At 49.7% G+C, this 26,847-nt stretch overlaps 2 protein-coding genes across 2 annotated transcripts in view; one reads left to right on the plus strand and one right to left on the minus strand.

The window, feature by feature from the left end:
• Positions 1-231: 231 nt before the first annotated feature.
• Positions 232-17,699, plus strand: MAP6D1 (MAP6 domain containing 1). The gene is made up of 4 exons (XM_074153994.1): positions 232-728; positions 13,763-13,880; positions 15,507-15,509; positions 17,622-17,699. Exons 1-4 carry the CDS (start codon positions 232-234, stop codon positions 17,697-17,699), a joined length of 696 nt encoding a protein of 231 aa, XP_074010095.1.
• Positions 17,700-21,522: 3,823 nt separating this feature from the next.
• YEATS2 (YEATS domain containing 2) overlaps positions 21,523-26,847 on the minus strand; it is a 49,795-nt gene continuing 44,470 nt past the window's right edge. The window contains exons 29-30 of the mRNA XM_074153301.1: positions 25,562-25,635; positions 21,523-24,695 (exon numbers count right to left, since the gene is read on the minus strand). Coding sequence (XP_074009402.1) covers positions 24,587-24,695; positions 25,562-25,635 — 183 coding nt within the window. The 3' untranslated portion in view covers positions 21,523-24,586. The remainder of the gene's footprint in view (positions 24,696-25,561; positions 25,636-26,847) is intronic.

Here is a 26,847-nt window from a genome sequence, read left to right on the forward strand (position 1 = left end):
GGGGGGAGATGCGGGGGCCGGTCTCGGTGGCTCCCCCCGCACCGGCAGCTGCACCGAGCCCGGGTCACGTGTGCGGGCCGTAATCCCGGCGAGGGGGTGTCGTTACCGGGGGAAGGGGGCGGCGGGAGGAGGGGCTGCCGCCGATGAGGGCTGAAGCCGGGTGCGCGGCCGGCTGCGGGCGCCGGAGCCGCGGGCGAGGCGGGGGCCGGAGCCGGTGCCAGTGCGGCGGCCATGGCCTGGCCCTGCATCAGCCGGGTGTGCTGCCTGGCCCGCTTCTGGAGCCAGCTGGACAAGTCCGACCTCTCCGTGCCGCTCACCATCCACAACTACTCGGACATCGAGGAGCAGGAGGAGGGGCCGCCCCAGCGCGGCGGGCCACCCCCGCGGGCCAGCGCTCGCCCGCCCGCCCCGGCCCCCCGCCCGCGGGACCCCGGCAAAGCGGGCGGCCGCAGGAAGGGCCGGGCGGCGGCCGCCGGGGAGCCCTTCGCGGCGGAGACCCAGTACCGGCGGGACTTCAGAGCCTGGCCCCTCCCGAGGAGGGACGCCTTCCCCTGGGTCAGCGCCAGCAGCGGCGGGAGGGACGGGGCCGCCCCCCAGCCCGCCCCGGGCCGCGCCGCCTGCGCCCTGCCCGGTGGCGGCGGGGGGAGGCCGGCGGCGGACGGCTGCGGCGGCCCCGAGCAGCTCCGGCCGCGTTCGCAGACGGACGGTGGCCACACCACCTCCTACAGGTAACTGGGCCCGGGCGACCGCCCCACTCCCCGCCCCGAGCCCCGGGAATGGGGGGGGGGGGGGCTCCGGGCCGCGGGAGAGGGATGCTCCTCCGCAGCGCGGTGCGGGGATGCCGGCGCGGCGGCGGGGGGGGAGGTGGAAGCTGTAACCGAGGGGAGGAGGCGGGGAACGGGGGCTGTCGGCTCAACCGGTCGCCAAGCCCGCGTCGCTTGTCCCCCAGGCGAGTGTGTGACCCCCTCTGAGCCGCCCTGCCTTGCCCGGCTCCCACCGTGGTTCAGGGAGAGATACGGGAGCGTTGGGCTCCCGGAGCGATAAGGGAGTAACCGGAATGGGATCCGTGATCCACATCCCGGGCGCAGCAGGGTTATTCTGCCCGGGGACAGGACAGCCGGAGCTGCCCGGGACCTGCCCGTACCCGACAGCCGCACTCAGCTGCGCTCCCCGAATCTGTCACTGCCATCATTTTCTTCCCTTTAAACCTCCTGGAATGCCACGTTCAAGGTGAGCCAAATGACTGCCTCAAAGATTAGCCCGGCACCAAGACACAGGTGATATACCCCCAAAAATACGCCAGTATGGATAATGGGGAAAAGAGGTACAAACCACCTTTCCCAAAGAGCTTTTGAAAACGATTAAGTGACTTTTCTGTTACCGATGCCGTCCCTTCCCTGTGATCCGTGTGACTGATTACAGACACTTGTTTTCTGGAAGGAGCAATCAGGAGGGATGCATCTGAATTCAGCCCCCGTTCTCATTGACATCCACCATGGGAGGAGAGGGGATTTCAGCTCCTACATGGCCGCTGCTGGATATTGTACCAGATTCACACTGTTACAATAACATTCCTCTTACTAATGACGTTTGGCAGATTTTAATACACCTATAAGGTGTATTAATAGAGTCATTATTTTTATTCCAGTAGAATCCCAAGTATTTAGACACTTATTATCTATTATGTTCCTAGGAGACATTTCTCTTCACAGTTGCAATTCATCAGGTTATTTATCGCGGGGCTTTTAAGACAAGCGCACTGGGAAGGACTGCAGTCCTGCACGAGAGCGGGTGTTGCTCATCCCACTCCTCCCCACACAGGCAGCTGCCCTGGTGCTGCTACAGCCAACGTACAGACTCCGGAAGGGAGAACTGCAGCGTTTGAATTCACGCGCTATTTTGTCCTATGCCACATCTCACAGGACCATCACAGAGCCATGGTTGTTTTTGAAGAAAAGCACTTTCTCAATTTCAAAGCAGCACAGGAATTACTTCAGAGAAACCTGCCTAGAACAAGGCGAGCAAGGTTCAACCTTCAGAAACGCATCTATCTCCATGTTGCTGCTGAACCTCCCCCCTCCCTTCTTCAGCCCGACCCCAGAGGAAGGGCACATCAGAGCCACAGATCCCCTACAGCTGTTCTAACACTCAGCAAAGAGTCACTTCTTGCACCTTTCCTCCCTTTGACTTGTCCGTTCTTGCACATGGCTCTCAACTACTGTCACGAAAGAGCAAGAAACTTGCAGGTCACACTGGCCAAAGAGAGATACCAACAAGCAAATCAAAACCAATTTTACAAAGAGTCAGACTTAAAGATAGTGGAGGAACTCCCCGCTGCCGGGAGGAGCAGTGCAGAGAGAGGCACAGGCAGGGGACAGCCCCACCAGAACAAAGTTCTTACTGCACCTTTAAGCTGTCTGAAGGCCCTAGGGTACAACTGATGCAGACACAGCTGTACAAGTCAAGCCACCTTGGTCTTAATTCCAGTAATTCCTACTGTTTCTTTGAATTATCATCCAGTACAACACTGCAAACGTAAGAAATCCCCACACCACTGAGCACACCCTAGAGAAGCCACAGGAGTCACAACAAGCAGCAGGGGAAAAGTCCATGATAACTTTGCAAGCTGCAAGGGTCTGTTTTGTTTTGGATTTGTTGCTTTTTTTTAAAAAAACCAAACAACCCAAAACCCACACAGGAGTGGAGTGGGTTGGTACTTGGCAGTTCCTCACATCCCTTTTCAGGTACACTAAGGGACACTGGGTTTGCATTTGGTAGCTTTAGTCCCTCCAAAGCCCCAGGAGCGCTCCACTGGTCTGAGGCGGGGAGGGGACAATCCACAGCACACCCACCCTTTGCCAGCCGAGCACCTACAGCCACAAGATTTCCACTGACACCCCTGCAGTTCAGGTCTCCTTTCCTCTTACCTTATTAATTTCCTTAAGGTCTGCAAACCTTTCTCTCATCTTCAGGCATGAAGGGTTGATGTTCTTCATCTTCCTAACAAAAGCCAGAAGGACCCTAGCTGTGCACTGGGCTGTCCCTTGGTGGCCACACACAGCTCCGCTAACCTCTAGCAACAGGGACCTCCCCGGTTCTTGTAGGCTGCGCCCACCCACAGGTGAGGCAGCACTTGGGGAATCAGGGAAGGCTTCAGCTGTGGCAGAGGCAGAGCAAGGGGGGTTCTGCTAATGGGGGCAGCTGGAGGGCGCTGGGACCTGAGGAGGAGGTTGGGTGTGAACTACATAATCCTTTTCACAGAATCTTCTTGGTTGGAAGGGACCTTTGAGATCATCGAGTCCAACCAACAAAAACCAAAAACAAAACCAACAAAACCGAAAAAAACCCCACAACACCAAACACCAAAACCAAACCAAAACAAACACCCACAACCACACCCCACACCCACCCACAAACAGACACAACCCAACAATCTTGGGCACTAGAGCATGCCCTGAAGTGCCATGTCTACACGTTTCTTAAATACCTCCAGGGATGGAGACTCCACCACCTCCCTGGGCAGGCTGTTCCAGTGCCTGACCACTCTCTCAGTAAAGTAATTCTTCCTTTTAGGGGAGGCTGGGAAAAAGGAAAGGGTGTCCTGCACGGGGACACACAGGCAGGGACTACTGCAGGCAGGTTAGAGGGGGGCAAAGGTGTGGAAGACATGCGCTTTTGGTCAGACCCTCTTATTTTCTTTCTTTCTGTCTCTTCTTTCACCTTGGGGTGATTCCCCCTTTTCTGTTGCGGGAGTATCATCCCTTCCCTACGGCTCAGCCCTGTGAGTGGGTAGGGCAGCCCTGAGGACGGGGCTCCGCGTGGGCCACCCGAGTCCTATGTGCTAGAGGTGCTCCAGCAGGCTCTGCACCCGTCCGGGTCAGGCACGGCCCCGGGGCTCCTAGCGGTGGGACCAGCTCCTGCCACGTGGACACGGCCAGTCCGCAGGCTCCAGCTGTATTTTGTGACTTTGTCAGGTCTCAGCAGCTGGCTGGGCTTGCTTCATATTAAAGAGAAAAGATCTGGAAGGGAGGGAAAGGCTGGCTTGAGCAGAACAGCACAGAAAAGTTGGCATCGACACATGGTCTCCTCCAAGCTTTTAATGGCAGCTGTGGTTTTCTTGCTTAATTCTGTAAGGCGTTGGGTTTTTTTTTTTTTTAGGTTTTGTGGCTTGTTTGTTTCTTTTTAATTCAGGGATTTTGGCTGTGTGGTTCTACAACAGCCCATTGTGTGTTTGTTTCTGGGGAGCACCCAAGTGCGGCAGCAGGTCCCCTGTAACGTTCAGCACCATTTGGTGTGCATCAGGGCGCTGCTCCCCCTGAGCTCCCCTGGTTCTGCAAGCTCCAGCTGCATCTTTCTCTCTGCGCTCTCTTTTTTAAGCTCAGGAGGAAAGCGGGCTGCATACAAAAGCGGCTGTACGTGGTGCAGCCGGTTGGCCTGACCTGGCATTTCCCAGAACAAAACAACCCCCCGGCATCAGTGACCAAGCCCAGGCCCGTTCCTAGTGACTTCTGGGGGAGCCTTTCTGTGGCCAGAAGAAAGGCAAAGGTGGAGGGGGTGTTGGAAGAACACCGGTACCTCTGAGGAAGCAAAGCTACGTTTAATTTTGAAAGAGTAACTCTGTGTAAAGGGTGGAAGGGCAGGATAGCTGCCTGCCCCCCCAACTCTGGCCCCAGGTCTTTGGGGCAGGTCAGACCCAACTGGGCTATGTGGGGATGGAGCTCAGGCACACAGGCCGAGGCAGATCGATACAAGCTGCACTTGAAAGGCTAAAATGGGATGTGCTCCAACTGTGAAAAGATCCCGGGGACTGCTGCAGAGGGTTGCGGTGGATTACACCTTAACGATGCTGGAGGAGGGGGAAGGAAGCGCTGAGCCACCCTCTCTGCACCACCCTGAGGGTTTGTCCTTTGGGGTCATGGAAGTGGCTTTTCCCTTTCAGCAGGAAGTTGAAGGAGATGTGTACTTCTGACACAGCAGAGATTAATTGCACGCAATTAATTGTAGTACTAGGTCTTGATTGCATCTAGCAGGTATTTTAGAAGCAGGTGAGTGCTTTATTTGGCTCCAGAAGAGAGCTCTGTTCAAGGCTCAGCTGTACTTTTTCAGGTCACTTCAGACTTCGGTTTCCCCTTCAGAAGCCTACTGGTTTCTGGAAAGCACTTCCAATGCATAAGTGAAAAGGTTGCACCAGAGCTGTGAGTGACCATTTTGCCTCTTCCTCCCCCCCAGCATCAGCTCTGCTGGGGAAGGGGGAGGATGACTCTGAATTTCTGCACACACACACCAGCCCTGAGCAGAGCCTGGTCTCTGCAGCTGGTGGTTCTGCATTTACGGGGGTTTTGAGCAGGTGGGAGAGTGGAGAGCACCTGAGGAGTTTGGTGGGAGGCACAGCAGTAAAGCAGACCAAAACTGAGGGCCTTGAGATCAGCAGGGCTTCCTTCTCACCCAGAGTGAGCAGTTTCATTTTGTTGCTATGATGAAAAGGCGTAAAGAGCTGGGCTCGTTATGGGGAAAGGGCCTGATGTGCCATTGCTAATGATTTCAGGAATAACAGGGTGGTAGATCCCTCCGCTAACTGAAGTCCCATCTTCTTGGGCAAATATTCAGCACGTGCACTGTGACCAGGAGCAGAAACATCCTCCCCACCAGGGGCAATAATGCAGAATGAAGGGGGAATGACAGTTTCCCCCGTATTTTGCTGTCGATACTATTCACCTGCCTTCAAACAGCCCTTGTGCAGAAGGGCGAGGTGAATGGTTGTGACTGCTTCATAGGGAAAAGCGTCTTATTTCAGAAGAATATAGTGAAAATAACCTGCACTCACGTTCGGCAGAGTACGGGCTCGCTGCACACACCTCAGCTGGCAGGGTTAACGGTGCTCTGCATGAGGAGCTCCATCCTTGATCCAGCAAGATATTTAAACACATGCTTATCCTTAATAATAGGAGTAAAGCTTTTATAATCAAGGCTTACAGTTATCTTTACATTCTTAAGTGTCTTGCTGCTTGGGGAAATTAATAATGAAGCCCCTGGTTTTTACGCTATTTAAGAAGTAAGCTGGCTTGGTGCAGGCGTTGGGATGGATCCAGCCAGACTGGCTGTGCACTGCCCAGCCTGGCTGGGGGAAGGGAGGGCTTGGAGGGGGACAGAGTGAGGGGGGGGCTGGAAACGGTGGCTCAAGAGGGGGATGTCTGTTCTGCAAAGTACGCTGCAGAACTGAAATGGGGTAGGACCAAAGCTGTTCCATAAAGGTAGGGTGAATTTCCTCCATGCAAAGTACACCCAAACATAAAAAAGGGGAAAGAATGGGAAACGGGATAATGACAGCAGACCCTAAGACCTGCCCACAAGCTCCCATTCATGCAGCTCCGATAAGAGGGAAGCAGCTGCCTGTCCTGTCACACCACTGTAAGTGCTTCATCCTTGGGGATCTGCCTGTGAGCAGAGCAAGCCCCCAAAACTCACCCCGAGACAACAGTTTGAAGCCTGAGCTGTTTTCCTCCCGGCCTTTCAGTCCAGTCTTTTGCTGCTGCTTCTTTCTTGTGAGTTATGAGCAGCTCCAAGCGCTGCCCAACCTCGCTACAGGCAGGAAGCAGCCAGATGTCTTCCGCTTTCCTCCTCTGTGATTCCCATGTGCTGGTCTCTCTACCCTTCTGCTATGTCTTTCCTCTACCCCTCTAGCTTTTTCTCTCTATCAGCCTTTCCTTTCCTCCATTTCTGTGCTCTTTGGCTGGATGGGAGAATGGGCACAATTTGCTCCTGTGTTCAAGGCTGGAAGGGCCTCCAGTACGCCACCAGTATCTGACATAGCTCAGAGGAAAAGCAGTTTAATGGCTCTGTTATCCAGGAGAGCTTTGTCCATCCCGCAGAGCTCTCACTGCTGCATCCACCACTCATGACACGTGCAGTCCTCTGTTGAGCAGAGGATGTCCCAGCGCCCTGATCTGTGCAGGTCTTCCTTGTAAGCGGACACAGGCTGTCCTCTGGCAGAGCTCTGCTGGCTGCCAGCTCTGCCTGGGCAGAGCAAAACCGTCCCACCTGAAGGGCTGTGCAAACAGGGTGCCATTCCATACCCCACCACCCTCTGCCCGAGCCCCACGCGCACCAGTCTGGCTTCCCCAATGGACATCTAGAGTAGTGTGTACTTCGGAAAGAAAATCTTTATAACAGAGCCCTGCCAAAACGTACACAGAACTTTCCCTCTGAAGGGAAAACGTGACAAATGTTCACTCTGGTGCATAATTCTCACTGGGGTGCTGGGTATGAGAAGGAAGAGGGCAGTGGAAGGGTAAATGCAGGCTAGCGCAGGCAGTGTCGCTCAGAGTTATGTTCAGCTGAACAGGATGAGCCTTTCCCTCTGCTTCTTAAATGAAAAATTGGATTATAATGCAGTGGCTCAGAATGCCACTGATAATGAATCATTTGAAGGAAACCATGACATAAAGACAAGGCATTAAAGTGCCAACTGTGATGGCACTGGTGGTGTACTACGGGGCAAAGGAATACTAGAAATACTGAAGGTAAATCTGGCTGTAAGTGGCAGCCGCAGCACTGCAAACAGCACGGGTGGTATTTCCACCCCTGCCTTCCTACACCCGATAGAAATGCCCACCATCTCAGTGAAACTGAAGTTTTCTAGGTTAGATTTTCACTAGGCCAGTAAAGTAAAAAGATTTCACAGTCAGCTTTCTCTGCAATGGCAGAAAACATCTATGGAGAGCACGAAATGGGGGAAGAGCTGGAGGCAGCAGCCGGGCCAGCAGCCGTATGGCTCACAGCACCCAGCTACTTGAGCTTGCAGCAGCGGCTGCAGCTGCGTTTGGAAGGAACAGGAGGACCAGTCCTGAATCCATCACTCCCAAATCATGCCCCAAAGTCTGCGAGGCCGCACGGTGCATCGTGGTGAGAGCTGGTGGGAGCATCGCCCTGCCCTGTAGAGCTGGTCCTGCTCACTCGGGGAGGGAGATGGCACACAACCACCAGCTCACTGAAACAGCTCTCTTGAAAGCTGCACTGCATAGTAACCCTCTGGTAATTAATAGTCCAATGCTTTTTTTGTTTGTTTCTAGCCTATACATCAGCTGTACTCCCACTTGCTCCATTTCCCATCGCTGCTGGGGGGTTAAACTGTCCCTGCAGGCCACCAGCCTCCCGCTTTCCATACTGCATTGATCCAAACCTTCCCTTCCACACAACTCATCCTGACACATTACAAAAGAAAGGCCTTTCCCCGGGCTCTATTAACCAATTACAAGAAAGAGCAAACAAATGATCAACAAACCAGTGATTTATGTGATCAAAGCAGTTCCAGAGTAACAGGGCAACCACCTGCAAAAAGCTGCTTCTCATTCCTTCCTAGAGCGCGTTGGAGGTAAAGCAGCCCTTCTCTTTTGATCTCTACTCTTTTTAAACCTGCCTACAACTCAGGAGGTCTTTTTCTTTCACAACCCCAGTGCTTTAGTACTGGTAAGTACCAGTGGGTCATTTCTATATATGGAGGTCAAAAAATCTCACCTCTAGGTTGTAACAACGGAGGGGAAAAAAAGAACCTAAAGAGAGCCCGGACACTGAGTTATGGGCCTGGTGGCTACTCCTCCTCCACTTCAGGTCCCTGCAGCCCCAGAGTAACCTGACAACTGCTGCTGTCTCGGGACAAGAGGAGGGGGGGCGGTACAGCAGGAAGGATGAAGATGACTGTCTGGTGAAGCAACGGCCAATGTCTCCTGTGTTCATCCCCAGTGGCAGCTGGATGTCACACCACACTGGGCTCTCCCTTTCTCCACACCATTTCTCTAAATTCCTCTCCCCCCATGCTGTTCGCTTGCTGTTCGGTGTGACCTTGGATGGGACACCACCCGCGGGGAAGGGAGGGAGAGGTGATGGACCAGCTGAGCTCGACCTGATGCATTAGCTTCCTCAAGCACAGGAAGCAAATGTTGCACCGGGGAGCACCAGGGAGGAGAAAGTCACTAAATCTTGACACGGGACATCTTAAACTAAATAACATTAAAAAGAGGTGGTTCCTTTTCCTCAGGCTCCTAATAGCTCATGTATTTTGACTGGACTCAACGATTGGGGAAAAATCCCTCAGTAAGTTTGCAGACGACACCAAGCTGGGTGGCAGTGTTGATCTGCTGGAGGGTAGAGAGGCTCTGCAGAGAGATCTCGACAGGCTGGATCGATGGGCCGAGACCAACGGGATGAGGTTTAACAAGGCCAAGTGCCAGGTCCTGCACTTCGGTCACAACAACCCCAGGCAGCGCTATAGGCTGGGGGCAGAGTGGCTGGAGAGCTGCCTGGCAGAAAAGGACCTGGGGGTGTTGGTCGACTGTCGGCTGAACATGAGCCGGCAGTGTGCCCAGGTGGCTAAGAAGGCCAACAGCATCCTGGCCTGTATCAAGAACAGTGTGGCAAGTAGGGACCGAGAGGTGATCGTCCCCCTGTACTCGGCACTGGTGAGACCCCACCTCGAGTACTGTGTCCAGTTTTGGGCCCCCTACCACAAGAGGGACATTGAGGTGCTGGAGCGGGTCCAGAGAAGGGCAACGAAGCTGGTGAGGGGTCTGGAGCACAAGTCTTATGAGGAGAGGCTGAGGGAGCTGGGGTTGTTCAGTCTGGGGAAGAGGAGACTGAGGGGAGACCTTATTGTTCTGTACAAATACCTGAAAGGAGGCTGTAGAGAGACGGGGGTCGGTCTCTTCTCCCAAGACACAGATGATAGGACAAGGGGTAATGGCTTCAAGTTGCGCCAGGGGAAGTTCAGGTTGGATATTAGGAAACATTTCTTTACTGAAAGGGTTATCAGGCATTGGAATGGGCTGCCCAGGGAGGTGGTGGAGTCACCATCCCTGGAGGTATTTAAGAAACGTGTAGACATGGTTCTTCAGGGCATGCTCTAGTGTCCAAGATTACTGGTTTGTGGTGGGGTGCTGTGTGGGTGGGTGATGGTTTTTGGTTTGGTTGTTGTGTTGTGTGTTCAGGTGGTGGGTGGTGGTTTTGTTTGTGGTGTTTTGTTTTGTTTTGTTTTGTTTTGTTTTTTTTTTTTTTTTTTACTGTTGGTTGGACTCGATGATCTCTGAGGTCCCTTCCAACCACTACGATTCTGATTCTGATTCTGATTCTGACTCCACGGCTGATTTTTAGACAAGTCGGCAAACTTGGGCTCATGTTCCTCCTGACCCATGGCTACACAGCTGGAGAAAGGTGCCTGTGTCCTGCAAGCTAAAAGGCAGAGTGAATTTCTTAGCTGTACTTTCCAGACCAAAGGTTATAATTTTCATTTCTTGTTTTGTTTCAAGTACCCCAGCTTCCAAAGGAGATAAGCTGTCTCTGTTTCAGCAGCCCTTCCCTGTGGCCCGGTGTCCCGGGTTCCCCCAGGAGGAAATGCTGGGTCCAAATAAGAAATGCTGCTGTGGATCTGAGCCGTGACTGTCTCTGCCCTCACATTCCTGTTTCTGTGGGTAGAGGAAGGCAGAGCATTTCCTCATTCCACACAGGTGCCTTGAAAATAGTTTTGGCTATCCAGGAGAACGGCGTGGCTTCCAGCCAAAAGAAGGGTCCTAAGATCCAAAAGGGCTGTGTTTGGGGGCCTGCCAAATCGGCAAATGATCTGCTACAAAGCAGGGAGAGGGAGCCGGCTGCAGAGACAGGCAGCAGAGTCATTCATGGAAAGCTGGGGCCACACTCCACTGCAGCGTGATGCAGCAGGGAGACCAGCCAGCAGGAGCACGAATGATGAGGAATCAATGCCACCAGCATCTTTGAGGCAATCCGGCTTTATGTGGGGCAGCAGGTTCCAGTTCCTGGAAGCTGCTGGGGTGTAATTGATGGCTTTGTAGCATTTTGCTGGTATTTTGCCCAGTAGCTCTGTGTCCTCCCTCTGGCTGCACAGCAGAGCACAGCTCAGATTTAACTCAGCACTCACACACGTCTTGGGATTCCCTGCTGAAAGGTTGCTTTCCCGGGACATCGTTTGGCCAAAATCACCTTCCTGCAAAGGTGCCTCCTTATCCTGAGGTGCTAAAGCAGCAGGAACCGCAGCAGCAGCACAGACACTTACCTGCTGCCTAAGCAAGATGCAGGGAAGGCAGAAGGTGGCAGCTCAGAATAACGAGAGCAAAGCAATTATCGACACAATTTGCAGTGCACATAGACAGCCCTGACAGGGGCCTGGTTTTCCTTTCTCATGGGCAGGAAGCTCTTCTGCAGAGCAGTATCTGTTACAAACTGAGTGGATTTAAGAGCTCGCTCCACCTCCACTCAAGCTGACAAACTGCTGCCAGCCCCAGGCTGCGGGTCCTGGCCATTCCTTGTGCCTGCACCCACGCTCACCCCCTCCTGACGGGAAACCGGTGCCAGCAGCTAACTCAGTCAAGGAACAGTAACTTAATTTCTTAGAATTAATTTTGTTAGCGTGCTGGTTTCTCCGTCTGGCTTAGATACAGTCCAGGGTTGTACCCTATGTCTACAAATCAACCAAGAAAAGAGGCAGCATTTTAAGGCTGAGTCTATCTTTAGAAATCAAGCATAAACCAGGCAGCGGATATTTTGGTAACACACTAAAAGGATCAAGACTAAAGTACGCATTCTAAAATAATACTCCACACTTACATGCTTTAAGTAAGATTTTTTTAAAAGAGGAATTTGCAGCCAGTACCAAAATAGCAAATAGCATGCTTGGAAAGATGAAAAGCAGGAAGGCTGGGATCGAAGCTAAGCTCAGCACATTAACACCCAGCCTGTTCCCTACCCTGGACACGGCTCAGGACTCAGTTCAACCCCTTGATCCTGCGTATAAGCAGCGAGTCAAATGCAGTTATTATTTAAGTATGCCAGGGTATGAACATAAAATTGTCACACCGTGGTTACTCGCCTCTCCTTTTGCTACAGAAGCTGTTTGAGTTGGTTGCCAGAGATACGTACACAAACAGAGCAGATTTCTGTCTTCTGGGAGCAAACAACCCAGCTCAGCTGGCTGCTGCTGCAGCATCCAGAAAGTCCTAATGGAGAGGGCATTAGCGAAGCCTGTTTGTGACTAGAGGTGCAGAGAAGCAGAGGGGAGGCTGCAGAGGGGAGCTGGGAGCAGAGCGAGCCAGGTCCTGCTGTGCTGCTCTTCAGTGCTCCTGAAACATGGGCTGCCCCTTCCTCAGTGCGGGCCCTGCGCCCATCCCACAGGTGTCACTGTTCCAAGAATAAGTCAGGCAACTGCTGCCTTCTTACCCATCGCCATGCAAAGCCAAAGCATTCACAGAATCATAAATTGACTCAGTTGGAAGGGACCTTTAAGATCATCTAGTCCAACCATCAACCCGACTCTGATAAAAACACCCATCACTAAACCATGTCACTAAGCACTATGTCAACCCATCTTTTAAATACCTCCAGGGATGGTGCCTCAACCACTTCCCTGGGCAGCCCATTCCAATGCTTAATAACCCTTTCAGTGTAAACATTTTTCCTACTATCCAATCTGAACCTCCCCTGGTGCAACTTGAGGCCATTTCCTCTTGTCCTATCACCTGTGACTTGGGAGAAGAGACCGACCCCCACCTCTCTACACCCTCCTTTCAGGAAGTTTTAGAGAGAAAGGTCTCCCCTCAGCCTCCTTTTCTCCATGCTGAACAACCCCAGCTCCCTCAGCTTCTCCTCATAAGACTTGTTCTCCAAACCCCTCACCAGCTTTGTTGCCCTTCTCTGGGCCCGCTCCAGCACCTCAGTGTCTTTTTTTGTGGTAAGGGGCCCAAAACTGGACCTGGACACAGTATTTGAGGAGGGGTGTCACCAGTGCCAAGTACAGGGGGACGATCACCTCCCAAGTCCTACTCACCACGCTGTTCCTGATCCAGGCCAGGATGCTGTCAGCCTTCTTGGCCACCTGGGCACACTGCTGGCTCATGTTCAGATGGCTGTCGACCAACACCCCCAGGTCCTTTTCTGCCGGGCAGCTCTCCAGCCACTCTGCCCCAAGCCTGGGGCTGCATGGGGTTGGTGTGACCCAAGTGCAGGACCCGGCACTTGGCCTTGTAGAACCTCATCCCATTTGCCTCAGCCCATCGATCCAGCCTGTCCAGATCCCTCTGCAAAGCCTTTCTACCCTCCAGCAGATCAACACTCCCACCCAACTTGTTATCATCTGCCAACTTACTGAGGGTGCACTCGATCCCCTGTCTGGAAGAAAATCATCATGGGAAGCATCTGCCAGCTGAGATGGTGTCCTCCTCCATGTGTGTTTCAGCCTGAGCTGCCGCAGCGGCACAGCCCAGCACACACTGGCAAATGTGCCTGCTGTGGAGAGAGGTACAGCCCAGTGAGGGAACACCAGCAGCCTCCCTCCACACACCTGAGGGCTGGGCACTTGCAGCCCAAACCAAGGTGTTTCACGGCCAATGAGCCAGACAGTGTTTTACATTGTTGGTGGTCAATGAGCTCTCAAGCAAAAAGGCACCCTGACTTTTTCCTATCCAAGAGGAAAGCATTAAGCACCTCCAGGGGAGGGCACATTTTGCCAGGAATAAAAGAAGGGTGAAGTCAGGGCAGCCAGTTAGCCCAGTCTGTGCCCTGTTGCATCTTTCAGCCTAGGCTTTGTGAGAGGGGCAGGCCTCTAGGCTCAGCTCTTTTATTCCCAGTATGCCTTAGACAAGTTCAGTCTTACAAGCTGATTGTAGCTAGCCTTGCCTTCTGGCTTTGCAACCACTCTAAGCAGAAGTACCCTGTGAGTATGCTGTGTTTTCTGGGTTCTTCTGACTTGACAATCTCATTGCAGGCAAGAGTATCGCCCGTGGACTGGAGCAAAACCATCCAAGCCTATAAAGACAAAGCAAGGCTTCGTTATCCCAGAAGACCATTTTGTTCAAGAGACAAGCTACAAGGCAGATTTTAAGGTAATGAACATTTTTTAAAAATCCCAAAGTCAATGTGAGTAAAGCCCAAAGTACACACCAGGAACTCCTCATTTGTTACCAGTGTGGTGTGTGTAGAATAAAGCCATGTCCCCATTGACCGCTCTTTCATCACTGCCCGTTAGGTAACGTGGCCATCCCTTGCTTTCAGAGAGACACACTAGAGAATGTCACACCAGAGACACACTAGAGAATGTCACACCATAGCTTACCATAATTCAACCCGACACCAGGATCTTACACTGCATGACAGGCAGGAAGTTCAAGACTTGCAATTGCCTCAGTTGGATACCTTGCACACAAGGTGTGTGTCATTCTCCCTCTCTCTGCGTGAGATGCATCTAACACTTTTTGCACACACCTGGGACAGTCGGCGTGCACAAGCGTTAGGGCTGCAATGGGAAGTTCAACCACCACGAGTGTTTGCAGATCACAGCTCAAGGAACACCCAAGCAGGGCAAAACTCCCCCCTGTTGGTAAGGGCAGAAGCTGCCCCTGGTACCAACACCAAGGAGGAGCAGCCAAGCCGCACAGCTTCTGGGCCTCTGAGACTTCCTTGGGATTTTCCTGCGAGTTCCTACAACCCCCTATAGCAGTGTGAGATCGTTTTCTTGTTGGCAAAATACATCTAAGTGTTACAGAAAATCCCACGAGGAAATGTTCTCTCTGTACTGAGCGATTTCCCTGGTGGGGCCCCCCCACACTCCCCGTCCCACGAGGAAGGAACCCGCACACCGATGAGGCTCTGGTTTAGCTGCCTTTTGCCTGAGACCACCAAAGAGAACGGCACTTCACAACCAACCGCAGAAGCCGATCCCAGGCTGCACCGAGTGGCTGGGAAAGCAGAGACGGGGCCGTGCTGTGCCGTTAGAGGTCACAGCAGCTACTCCAGGGCCACTTGTAAAAAGTAAATCTTTGCCTTGGAGGAGACAAAGGAGAAGTGTTTAATCAGCAGACAGTCAAGTGCCTCCTCCGCGGAGGATTGCTGGCACACTGCTGCGAGGAGGGTATATCCAGCTCCACTGAAAGTGGGACAAGTGACCTCAGGCAAAACAGAATTTGCAAACCTCACCAAAACGTCCTCCTGGCTCTGAATCATCTGGGCTGCTTACCGAGGTGCAGCAATGAGGAGAGAGGGAATTTAACCCTTAAACCTTCTATTTTGACCCTTTTATTTAGTCTTGTATCTTGACCCTGGAGGGGCAAAATACAGCATCTTCCTATTTGGCAGATAGGATGCAAAGGAGAGGGTCCCAGATGAACCCCTCAGAGTCCTTATCCCAGTTCTCAGGGAAGGGAAAGAGAAGACTGGAATCCCAGACACAAACGCATGCTGTCAAGGACACCAGACCCTGGACCATGTAAGATGAGGTCCCATTTCCTGGAGCCCCAGCGTACCACCACAGCCTCCCTCACGGACAGCATGGGACATGCATAGTCTGGAATGAAGATGGTGCCAAGGAGCCACCAGTTCAAGCAGAAATCAAACTCTCCCTGATTTACACCTGCCTGTTTGGACTTTCCCTGTTGCCTGAAGCCCATGGCTTTGCTGGACACGTTGTGTCCCAACAGCCTGTGTGTAGGACTCAGGCTGCTGGTTCTCCCCAGCAGGTGGGCTGTGCACAGGCTTTTTGTGATACTCTTGTTCGTTAGCGTGTCAGATGCATCCCCAGAGGAACGGAAAAATCAGAGCAACGCAATGACAACAACAACAACAACCAGATCGATGGCTTTCCCTCTGCTCTCTTTGTGGTTGTGCACAACTAAGGCCAGTCCTGTTTCAGATCCTTTTGGTTTTAAGCATTAGGGAAGACACAAGCATCCAGGTGTCCTTCATGCTTCAGTACAACCACAACAGCGACATAATGGGTGAAATTCTGACTCCACAGACATCAGAGAGAGCAGCCTCTGTTACCTCTATCTTTCCTCCAGGCCTGAGGAGTTTACACCCTTATCAGAGTCCCTGCAGTCTCACAGCCTGGCATGGCCAGTAACCAATTTTTCTCCTGCGGATACTCCAGGCCCCAGCCCCTGTTCACAGCACACAACTTAGTCCACAAAGCACTACAGTGGAGCGTTCTGAGGGAGCCTGGGTGGCATTCTCCAAAAGGTTAAGGAGCAGACACACACTGCTGTAATTCCTCTCACTTAAATCCAGCTCCAGCCTGGCAGTGAATGTATTGTGAACTTTGCAGAGTATGTGAAGAGGACAGCTCTCCATCTGGCAGAGACTGGCTCCTGCCCAGGCCTGCCCAGCCACAGCTATCCCCCACCACACCATGCACCTCAGGGTCCATGGGCTGAATTACAATCAGGTCCCTCCTTGGTGCCAAAGCATCACACCTGCCATTGAATCACCCTGTACCCCAGGGCCAGTCTTAGAATCATAGAATGGTTCAAGTTGGAAGGGACCTTAAAGATCATTGAGTTCCAACCCCCCCTGCCCTGGGCAGGGACACCTCCAACTAGACCAGGTTGCTCAAAGCCCCATCCAACCTGGCCTTGAACACTTCCAGGGATGGGGCATCCATAACTTCTCTGGGCAACCTGTTCCAGTGTTTCACCACTCTCACAGTAAAGAATTTCTTCCTGGTATCTAATCTAAATCTCCCCTCTTTCAGTTTAAAACCATTACCCCTCATCCTATTGCTCCACTCCCTGATAAAGAGTCCCTCCCTGTCGTGGTTTTGGCTGAATTTACCAAAACCAGACTGGCAGATGGCCCTCCCCCTCCCTTCCCCCCCCTAAAAGAGGAGAGAGGAGGAGAAAGAGATAAGGAGATTCAGAAGTTTAGAATGAACTAAACTACTTTAATGAAAAATTAATATTAAAATAAAAATAAAGAAGAAAATAATGAAATAGATACAATATATACAAAACCGTATCAAGTTCCCAGGATGACAGTCACATCACCGGCAGGCACTGGGGAAGTCCCAGACTGGACTCAGTGACGAATGGGAACTGGATTCCAGCTCTGGAGTCAGGAACACACGGATCGGGATCAAAGGCAGATGAACAGACAGAGTCCTCTCTGGACGTCGGCCATCGCAGGAAGGGGCTGACCCTTTGATCCCTCAGCCTTTATACTGAGCATGGGGCAGATGGGATGGAATACCCCAGTTGGTCAGGTTTGGGTCACCTCTCCTGTCCACTCCTCCCCACCGATGTGACCCCTCTACGTTTTTTCCGTTTCCGACCCTCTAAGGGGGCAAATAACAAAATTGGCTGACCTTGGTTGTTATAGCAATAAGTATAAGCAAGGGCCTCCCTGCATACCGTTCCTTGGCATGGAGCACAAACATTGGGCTTATCACTCTGAGAACGAGCAGTTTTTCTCCACAATATGCCGTTAATTTCAGAGAGTTAGAGGAGGCCTAGCTAGGATGTAAAGTTACAGAACAGAAAATTGGTTCGGTTTTACTTCAAACCGGGACACTCCCCATCTCTCCTGTAGGCTCCTTTATGTACGGGAAGGGGCTATAAGGTCTCCCCAGAGCCTTCTCTTCTCCAGGCTGAACAACTCCAACTCTCTCAGCCTGTCCTCATAGGAGAGGTGCTCCAGCCCTCTGATCATCAGAGTGTTAGCTCTTGTCTATGCCCAGCCAAGAGCTGATGCTTCTCGGCCAGTGGCACCTTACAGACAGATCACCACAACCCTCCAGACCCCTCAAGTTCCCCCGACAGTTGCACCCTGTGTCGCACTAATGTTTCTCTCCCCACTAGATCCCAGAGGTGAAGACCAGGTTCTCCCCCAACCCTTCTGCTGTTTTCCAGGCGCCGTCACGGATCCTCAACGTGTGAACCCGGGTCCTCCTCACATCCAGGCAGCTTAAACGCCGCGTTTCTGTTTAGATGTATCACTATGCAATTTTCATGAGGAATGTCGAGATCAAAGAACCGGTATTATCAAAAAAAGCAGCTGCAGTGATTAATGACATGCACACACACACACACAGACAGAGCTTCTGTTAACACAACAAACCGCCAAGCGCTGGGTTCCGAGCCGGCAGAACACGCTGCGAGGAGCGACCTAGTTTTTTGGAGGAGCAGGTTCATTACTATGCCAGCTGGCATCACATTAGGAGATTGACTTTGGGCAGCGAAGGCAGTATATTGCAGGCAACATCCCTACGCTTAACCCCACAGGGTGGGAGGGAGAACAATCGCAAGCGGGATGGATGATTAAAACCAAAAAAAAAAAAAAAAAAAAAAAAAAGTTTTATTTAGCAGCACCCTCTAAGTAGGCCAGTGAGAGACAGGGAGAGGGTGTCTGGCTGACTTCTGAGCTTCTGGAGGGGCTTTGGAAGTAGGACCTCAGACGGCATCACCAGAAATCACAGCATCCAAGGGGCTGGTCTGAATTTCCAGGGCTGTTTTGGAAGCTGGAGGAAGCCAGCATCCTTGAACTCTAAAATAAAACTGGCACATGCAGTGCCTTGGGGCTTTAAGGCTGGAAAGCTGGATATTTCCAAAATTGGTGGGCTGACGCAGAAGCAAGAGAGGACCCAACTTCGGGAGACAGCCCTGACAGCGACACACCAGCCTGGTTCAGAGGAGATTGCATGGGCGCCTAAAATCTAAAATATTTATGTAATTTGTATAGCTGTTAGGGGGGAGTGTAAATACTGTATATGGGTTTTACCTAAAACAATTTTGAGATCCTTTAATAAAAGGGACATGCTTATACTTTTAATAAATATTAACTCTTTGCATATGCAAGGTGGAAAATATTGCCTTGAAATTCCTAAATTATTGCCTGTATATTCGTAACGCTAACGCTAGGAACAACCAGAAGCGAATGTTACTTAGAAACTCTTCTTAAAGAAAAAATGTAATGTAGAATGTAAGACATCTTCATTTTTAAGATAGACCGTTTTAAGTGTTATTATTCTGAAGCTGATTTTTTTAGTTTGGTGTACATTTAACTTTTGCTGAGGTACACGTTTCAAGAAACCATTTTTTAGCCTTTGTTCATCAAGACCGTAGTGGGTTTACAGTTTTTATCTCAGTGACTTATGCAATATAATTAGTCTACTGCTTATTTCATGGTTTTGCTAATTATTTTGGAGGGAAAAAAAAAAAGACCAAATTGTAAAAGTTTTATGTGTTTGAAACACATAAATATGTGGGTGGAATGAAAGGAAGCGATCCTCAGACCCGAGCGGTGATAGGATATTCATTCATCTATAGTGAAATGGACTTGACCACAGGAGTATTTTTTTTCTTAGCCTTCCTACTAACTGAAGCCGAAGGCAAATTTAATGAACCCTGGGGACTCTGCAAACACGTACGCATTGTTCTTCTGGGAATTATCAGCAATTTCTGCACTGTTGGCATGCGGATTGTACTTGGAAAACATGCAGACGCCATCTTCTCACTGCATTATGTGAGAATTTAACGGTGCCACCTCTGCTTGTGACACTTGCGGGACCGAACACCACCACGAGAATAAGGGAACATCTGCCGTACGCTGGGACAAGAGATGGCCCTTCCCACACTCATCCCTGGACCCACAGGAACGTCCAGTAACACCAGTGCTTGCCAAAATAATTTTTCAGGAGATTCATTTTTCAGGAAGTTCATTTGAAACATTCAAACTGTACTACCAGGTTTTGCATGTTAGATGTTTCTAAGAATTCAGTCTGCTTGTTTAATCTCTTTATAATGTTTTTAACAGTTTTGTTCAAAACAATTTAAGTTCATTTCAATCCTGGGCTTTATTAACAGCAAAAAAAAAAAAAAGAAGAAAAAAAGAAAAGAAAAAAGGATAGATTGTCTATTCAGTCTCTTTTCTTAATTCACTGTATTTCTTAAAAAAAAAAAAAACACATAAATGAACCCAGTTCTAAACAAACTGGTAATATAATAAGCTTGTATTTTATCAAATGGACTGGATTTAATTTAATAAATTAAGATGTATTTTGGCTATTGGTTCTTTCCCATTTTTTTTTGTTTTTGTTTTTGTTGTAAAACTTAACCCATAGGTATTCAGCCTTGCAGGACAATTTGTCACTGCATTTCTCTCTCACACAACGTGCAGAACAGCAGGGCACACAGCACCAAGCAAGGTGTCAAGGTGTCACAGAGATGCACAGGACATCAAGCAAGGTGTCACGGAGATGCCCCCCTGGATTCACAGCCATCAAGAGTCAATTCCTTCCTCCTCAAGCTTGTCTGCAGGCACAGACCCCCAGCAAGAAGGGCTTCCAAGGCACATTTCAAGCTGTGGCCCCACTGCTGATCTGAAAGCGTAACTGCTTTCCAAAGGAAAGCTGCTGCCCTGCAGAATTCATAATCACTTCTGGGATTTTTCCCAGACATTTTCAAAGGGAAAGCAAGCTATTCAGCAAGCGGTCCGTCAACATGAAGGGGAAAGGGTACCAATGATTTGCTACATTCGCTATTGGAGACACAGAGTTAGATCTACGGGGATGCAGGTGCCCTGCATGCAACACTCCCTTTAGTGGTGCCCACAGTGTGACCCGTTAACAGAAAGGGACAAGCACCTCGCTTTTCACCTGTTTCACTCTGCCGTCTCACACAGACTGTGGGAAAACAGTGCTAGCTTTGAATTTTAACAGAGACCATCGCTTTAGCGTGGTTCCCGAGAACATTTTAGTGAGTAAAGGTGCACAACCAGCCTCCCTAGATACGGCAATGCCAGCTCTTCTAGCTATGCCCTAGGAGACTTCCAGGAGAAAGCCAACAGCTCGTGAGCTGTTGCCTGGCTCCAACTACTGGAGGGAAGAACAGAAGGAAAACCAACCAGGCACTTACCACTGTGAGGGACAGGGCGATGCAACCGGCTGCTGCTGTCTGCAACATACCTGAATTTGCTTGGGAAGTGCCTTCCTCAACCAAATTGAAAGATACCACACCAAATTCCTCTGAAGAGGGCACAGCTACACAGGTTTTGCAGGCCCCAGGGAGTGACAACGCCAGGACTGTTTCCAACGCTGCTCTCTCACTAGTATGTCTTCCTGGTTGCTCTGGGTTCACATCCAAGTCCATCACTGCTTCCCAACTGTGAATCACACTGCAAACGAGGGTTATTTGAGGCACAAGACAAATGCCCTTTAAAAGGAAGGTTTTACACCCAAAGCATTATAATTTACTACATATAGGGTGATGCTGAAGGTGCTTGTTTCATTCCATCTTGCTGACATCTGGCCTGTTGGGATGCTGAAAGTGAGTTTTGGGCCAGCTGCGTCCACTCTGCCACGGAGCAGCGAACACCTGCACCTCCCCATCCTCAGGTGAAGATCTGGTTTGGGAAATGTGAGAGCGCGGCTGGGTGGGCGGCTGGCAGCCAGCCAACGTCAACCCACCACGGTTTTCAATATTCCACACAAACCAATTCCTTGCTGTTTAAACAGGCTGCTCTGGAGGATGAAATGTTGGAGGAGTTAAGCTCGCCGAGCTCCTGGCTTCCCTTCCCCCAACCTCCAAACCCTATAGCTTTTTAAAATAACTAGAAAAGGGAAGTTACCTTTTTCTTCAGATCAATTCCACAACCACCCATTTTTATCAAGAAGTAAAATATTCTGAATATATAGAGCACACAGAAATATGTGGACTTGGAGAAACTTCTTTGCTCAACAGGTGAGAGTCAAGACAATCCTATCACAGCTAATAAAAGAATTTATTGTAAACATACGTATCTTACACAATTATACAGTATAATACAGATAACATGAAGGATTTAAACACTCAGCATTACAAATAGGGGCAATATTTGTAGAGAGATCTTTAACTCGTATCAAGACTCTTCAGAAAGCCAGAGAAATATACCATAACATTTCCCCACACCGTATCACCTGTAGCGTTCCACACACACCTGAACGGGTGGCATGAAATTCCACAGCCTCGAACTCATCTCCAAGCAATTCCCACAGGAACTTCTCACCAACAAATTTATCTCCCACCTCTTTTCAAAATTCAAAGAACTTGTTGCAAACGTTTCCTACATCTGAAGGACTAAACAAATGTGTTATTTTCTATCTGCTTTTAACAGTTATTTTTCTTCAGCAAACTTTATATGTTATTAATACAGCATCTCCTAGGAGAATAACCTGTGGTTGCTCACAAATGTAGCAATAGATCTCCACTGCAAGAACCCCATTAAGAACAGGGGGCATTTACCTGCCTGCTTCAGGGCCAGGCTCAAGACTCATTCTGAAACTCCATTCCTCATAGAAAAGCAGGTCACAGGCAAGGAAGCCACAATTTGCAAACAGATGCCCAAAGACGAGCTCCTGCATCCTCGAGAGCTGTTCTGGGAGTTATCAACATCCCAGAAACAAAGCCCACAGGAGCCGAGGGCTGGAAATGCGTGTGTCATTGCAGAAGAGCACAGCACGACTGAGTTTGCCCAAAAGGCTGTTCCCACACAACCTGCAGGCTGTCATAGTGATAGTCACAGAGATCTGGAAAACGCCCATCTCTTTTGTAGAAGCTGTGTACAGGGGTGCCTGAAAGCAGCATGGACGCTGAGTTCACTACGGCCTACAAAGAAAGTGCGGGGCCTGCAGTTCCCCAGCCACCTGGATTCCTCCCGACTCTCGACACTGAGCTCAAACTTCATCACCACTGCTTGGCTCCTCCCCACGCTCACCTCAGCTGAAAAACTAACGTCAGGGCTAAGCTGTGCACTTTACTTGTGCAGGCAATCCTGCACTCAGCTCACCCGAACAAGCCAAGATTATCTTTTGAATCCAGAGCATCCGAAACGCCTTTTCTAGGGGGCATTTAAGTCCTTCTCTGAATGCTGCTTGGATTCCATCCATTGGTCCCATTTCCTGGATTCAAGGGCCAGGCTCTGCCACTCTTAAACAAGCAAACTGTAACTCCCTGATGAACAGCTCTGATGAACTGAGAGGGGCTTATCTGCAGACCCGTTTTATTTAAGGTGGAGAAGACAGGCAGCACCTCATCCGAGGTGCACAGTACCTTCTTCAGTTTACGAACTGCATTGAACCTATGGTATTCTCCTTGGAAGCCTGAAACCACTCTCTCACTGACCCCTCTCCCACGCTTCCTGCACACTACTGGAGTTACCATCACCTGTCTTCTAGCCCCAAAAAGCACCAAAAGATAACATTTTGAAGATTTCTGTTCCTATCCCAGGCCAGGAAAGATAACTGTGGTTTAATGTTTACAAAAGGCTTTGTATTGTCAAAGCACGGCACCAACAAGAGCGAGGCCTCAGTACACCCCTGTGAGGTAGGTATCCTGCTCCCCATGCTCAGAGATGGGGAAACTGAGGCACAGAGTGATTAAATCAAAGGCCATGCAGCAGATCAGAGACCCAGCTCAGATCAGAGACCCAGCTGAGATCAGCACATTGGAGGTTCTGGCTGTTTGACCCATGCTTCACCCACATGACAGCACTGCCTCACAAAACAAGCACCCTGAAAGCACGACAGTCCAACAGGAGTCTCACCAACTTTACAATGGCTTATTCACAATACTAACAAGCACCCATGGGGCAGGACAAAGGGGTGGTGGATGTTGGGTGGTCAGGATATTGTCAGCAAAGCCTTCTTCAGCGAGGTGTTGATACCCAGGCTGCAGACATGTCTCCCACACCAGTGACGTTCCTGAGACAGGTAAGTGCTGGGGTTAGTAGCAGAACTTCTTCCTGCAGTCAAGACATCAGAGGAGTTCCCCACAAGTGGCAAATCTTTGATTTTTTGATGCCATCAGGCCCCTCTGTTGAGCAGAACTTAAGCCAAACTGGTGCTGTTTCCACAGCGCTTCACAATCCAAGCTGATCATTAGTGAACGCTGTCAAAACATTAAGACTTGTACAACGCTGTACAACTGGCCACCTGGCCTCCAGCACGCTCCAAACCTTCTGGCAGCCTGGGGAAGCCCTTGCTGGGCAAGCAAAGGGTTTCGGCCAGTTCAAGCCCACAAACTGTCCTTGCTCCTCTCCTTTCCCATGCAGGACAAGTGGTTAGTCAAGTCTTACGTCTTAACACAGTTTGTTCATCTTGACTGAGCAGGTGCCAGTCTACCCTTTCTGAGGTGACTGAGGTGGCATCTGACACCTCCTCTAGTGAGGCAAAGAATTTGGTTAGGTGACACTAAGCTGAATAAGCTGATGATAAACCTACCCAGCTGTGTTCTCAGTCACATACATCATGCTCAAGCAGGACTGGCAGAACTTGTTGCAGCCATCAACCTTCTGCTCCCCCACACCCAAACCTAACCAACCAACTCCCCCATCTACTCAAATCACCCACCTTTGAAAGCTGCCTTTGACTTTTCTCATGTTCAGAGGGCCAAAGCAACTGCTCTGCCCACTGCACGGGGAAACTAACTTGTGTGTAGACTGCATCAAAAAGCATCATTTCATTTCTTAAAAAAAAATGCTCAATCTCTTCAATACAGCTGTCTCAGAGGGACCAGACCTGTGGAGTCTCTCACAGCTAGCAACTTGATGCAAACTGACAATGTTTGTTCAGCCACTGAACATACACTTACCAAGTAAACACTGACATTTAACAACTTGATTTGGAACAGAGCATCATTTTGTTGCATTAAGGTGCATCTTTAACTGGAGGTAACAATCTAGTAGCCCAATGTTATAAATGTATATAGTAGTGTCCTACAGAAATACTGGATTTGTCAACCCAACTTCAGTCATAAATCCACCTTTCCTGTAGCATCTTCTCTGCTCTATTTCATTGTTCCTCATTTAGTATCTTCATATGTTTGTTTGTGAGGAAGTCAAGAAAGGGAATATTACAGATGGCTTTGTGAATATTCATCACTGTGATCTCCCTTGGAGTCCTGCAGGGAATGCATCAGAGATGCTATTATAATACACAAAACCACACATGTCCATAAAGCAGCAAGTCAATAAATTTACTAACAGGGAATTAAAAAAAAAAGGCAAAAAGAATAATAAAAAAATGCAGGATAAAAGAGCAGGTGCTAGAGCAACAGTGGAAAAGCATTAAATGTCACACACAAAAAAGCCACTCTCAAATGACTGGGGGAAACGTCTTGGGCACTGGGACACAAAAATCAAATGCTGAAGTATTAATCCTTGAACTTCTATAGCACAGACTACGTGTATTTATTTCTACAGATAACATATATACGAATGTTTAATATATATTATATAAATATTTATATATTGCATACAAGTAAATATTTAAACTAGGCATTTTCTCGTAGTGTTTTTTTTTTCAGTTTCAAGCTATCCCAAATCATGCTGCTGAACAGAAATCCAAATATGGCCTAATCATTACCATAAAAATCACTCAGTATCTGAGGCAGAAAGGAGTATAACAGTAAAATAAAGAGGAGATTATTTAGGTTGTTTGAGTTCTGGTGCGCCATGGGTTGTTACCAAGTTGCCTACATGATAACCTGACATGGACGAGTAGCTCTGTAGAAAGAGGCCATCTGCCTTTGAGTGGGACAACACCAGAGAATGCTGCCTCAGTTTTTAATGTTGTCATTGATACCACCCCCTTTGCCACTACGGAGCCAAGAGATGACAAACCCCCTCCTAAGCCTTCCATCTTCCAAGAATATAGTTCATAAATTCCCTCCCTCACATGGTCTGAGCTAATCTGACTAGATTCCTGAAGAGAAGTTCAGCCCTTAGGGCTGGCGTAAGTGGTCCAAGAGGAATCAAGGTGCTGTACCTGTTGTGAGGAGCTGTCTGGTACGCCACAGCCAGTGCCTGCCGTAGGATGTCACTCATAAGCTGTTCAGTGGCCTGTGACCAAAGACAACATTAGGAGACAGCATTATAAAAGAGGAAAGGAATATGCCATTTGCTTGAGTATCAGTGTGAGAGCAGCTGCAATTCTGGCTCACTTCAATCCTGTACTCAATCAGCAGAGGGCAGTTCAAGATGCCCAAGTGAGTTTTATTAGCACAGTATTAAGAACTGAGTGTATTTAACAGAAAGAAAGAGACTGCACAGAGCTCGGACTGCACCTCTCCACTCTGGTTTCCCACTGGACCTGCAGAGCAGGGTGGACCCAATGTTCCAGAGCCTGTGCTTTAAAGAGCATTTCAGAGCCCTGCTTCTCACACGCCAGAGCTCCTTTTGTACGTGGCAGATTCCAGATATTCTCCTGGGAGCTGGTAAAGGCTTGTTAGCCATTCCCTGTGGTCACCAGGCTATTGTCAAGACACTTCCACAAAAAGCTCCCAGCCTGGTCAGCAAGCAGACGGCAGCCGTATGCCCTACACACTTGGCTTAATCAAGGTTCAACCAAATGGTAATTAAGTCTCTTGGCTTCCTGTGCCTCTATCAAGGCTAGAGCAGAGGTTTCTGGGACGCTCAGTCAGGAAAGCTGGCATAACTCTACAATTACAATGGAGCAATCTGATGGTTACAATCTGTGTCCACAAATGGATGTATCTGTATCTGAATTCAACTACGGTTAAGTACCAGAGAGCCCAGCAGAAGTGTGTGCATGCGAGTGCGTGCGTAGCCTGGAATCAATTAGCTTTTGTAAAACTGATCCTCTGATAAACAGCAGTCTGTACAAACAACCCCCAAAATTGTCTTTGGCTTGAAATACAGCAGAGCACTGCTAAAAATAATCTTTTTTACCCCTCAGTCCAAACCCAAAAATTCTAACTCCATGTGGTTCAAAGCTTTGGTAAGAAACCATCTCTGTTTTTCCAAAAGCCATTACGGTAGAGAACTGATTTCTCACATAAGGCAGAATTGCTACTGTCTGCAGCAATTCAGCAATCTCCCAGCTGAGACAATCCAGGCAAAAAGAAATCGAACAGCATTCAGGAAAAAGCAGCTAACCTTGTATAAAATAATCACATCTTGGAGAACTCTGGCAGATTGCCTCCCAGTTCTGAAGGGTAAGGCAAATTAAGGGGTACTTTCAAAGTTACAGAGCAAGTCAGTGTCTTACTGGTGGTGAAAATCTGCAAATCACTATTCTGTGTCTAAGCCAAC

This window comes from Numenius arquata, chromosome 9 (assembly GCF_964106895.1).
Source record: "Numenius arquata chromosome 9, bNumArq3.hap1.1, whole genome shotgun sequence".
NCBI lineage: Eukaryota > Metazoa > Chordata > Aves > Charadriiformes > Scolopacidae > Numenius > Numenius arquata.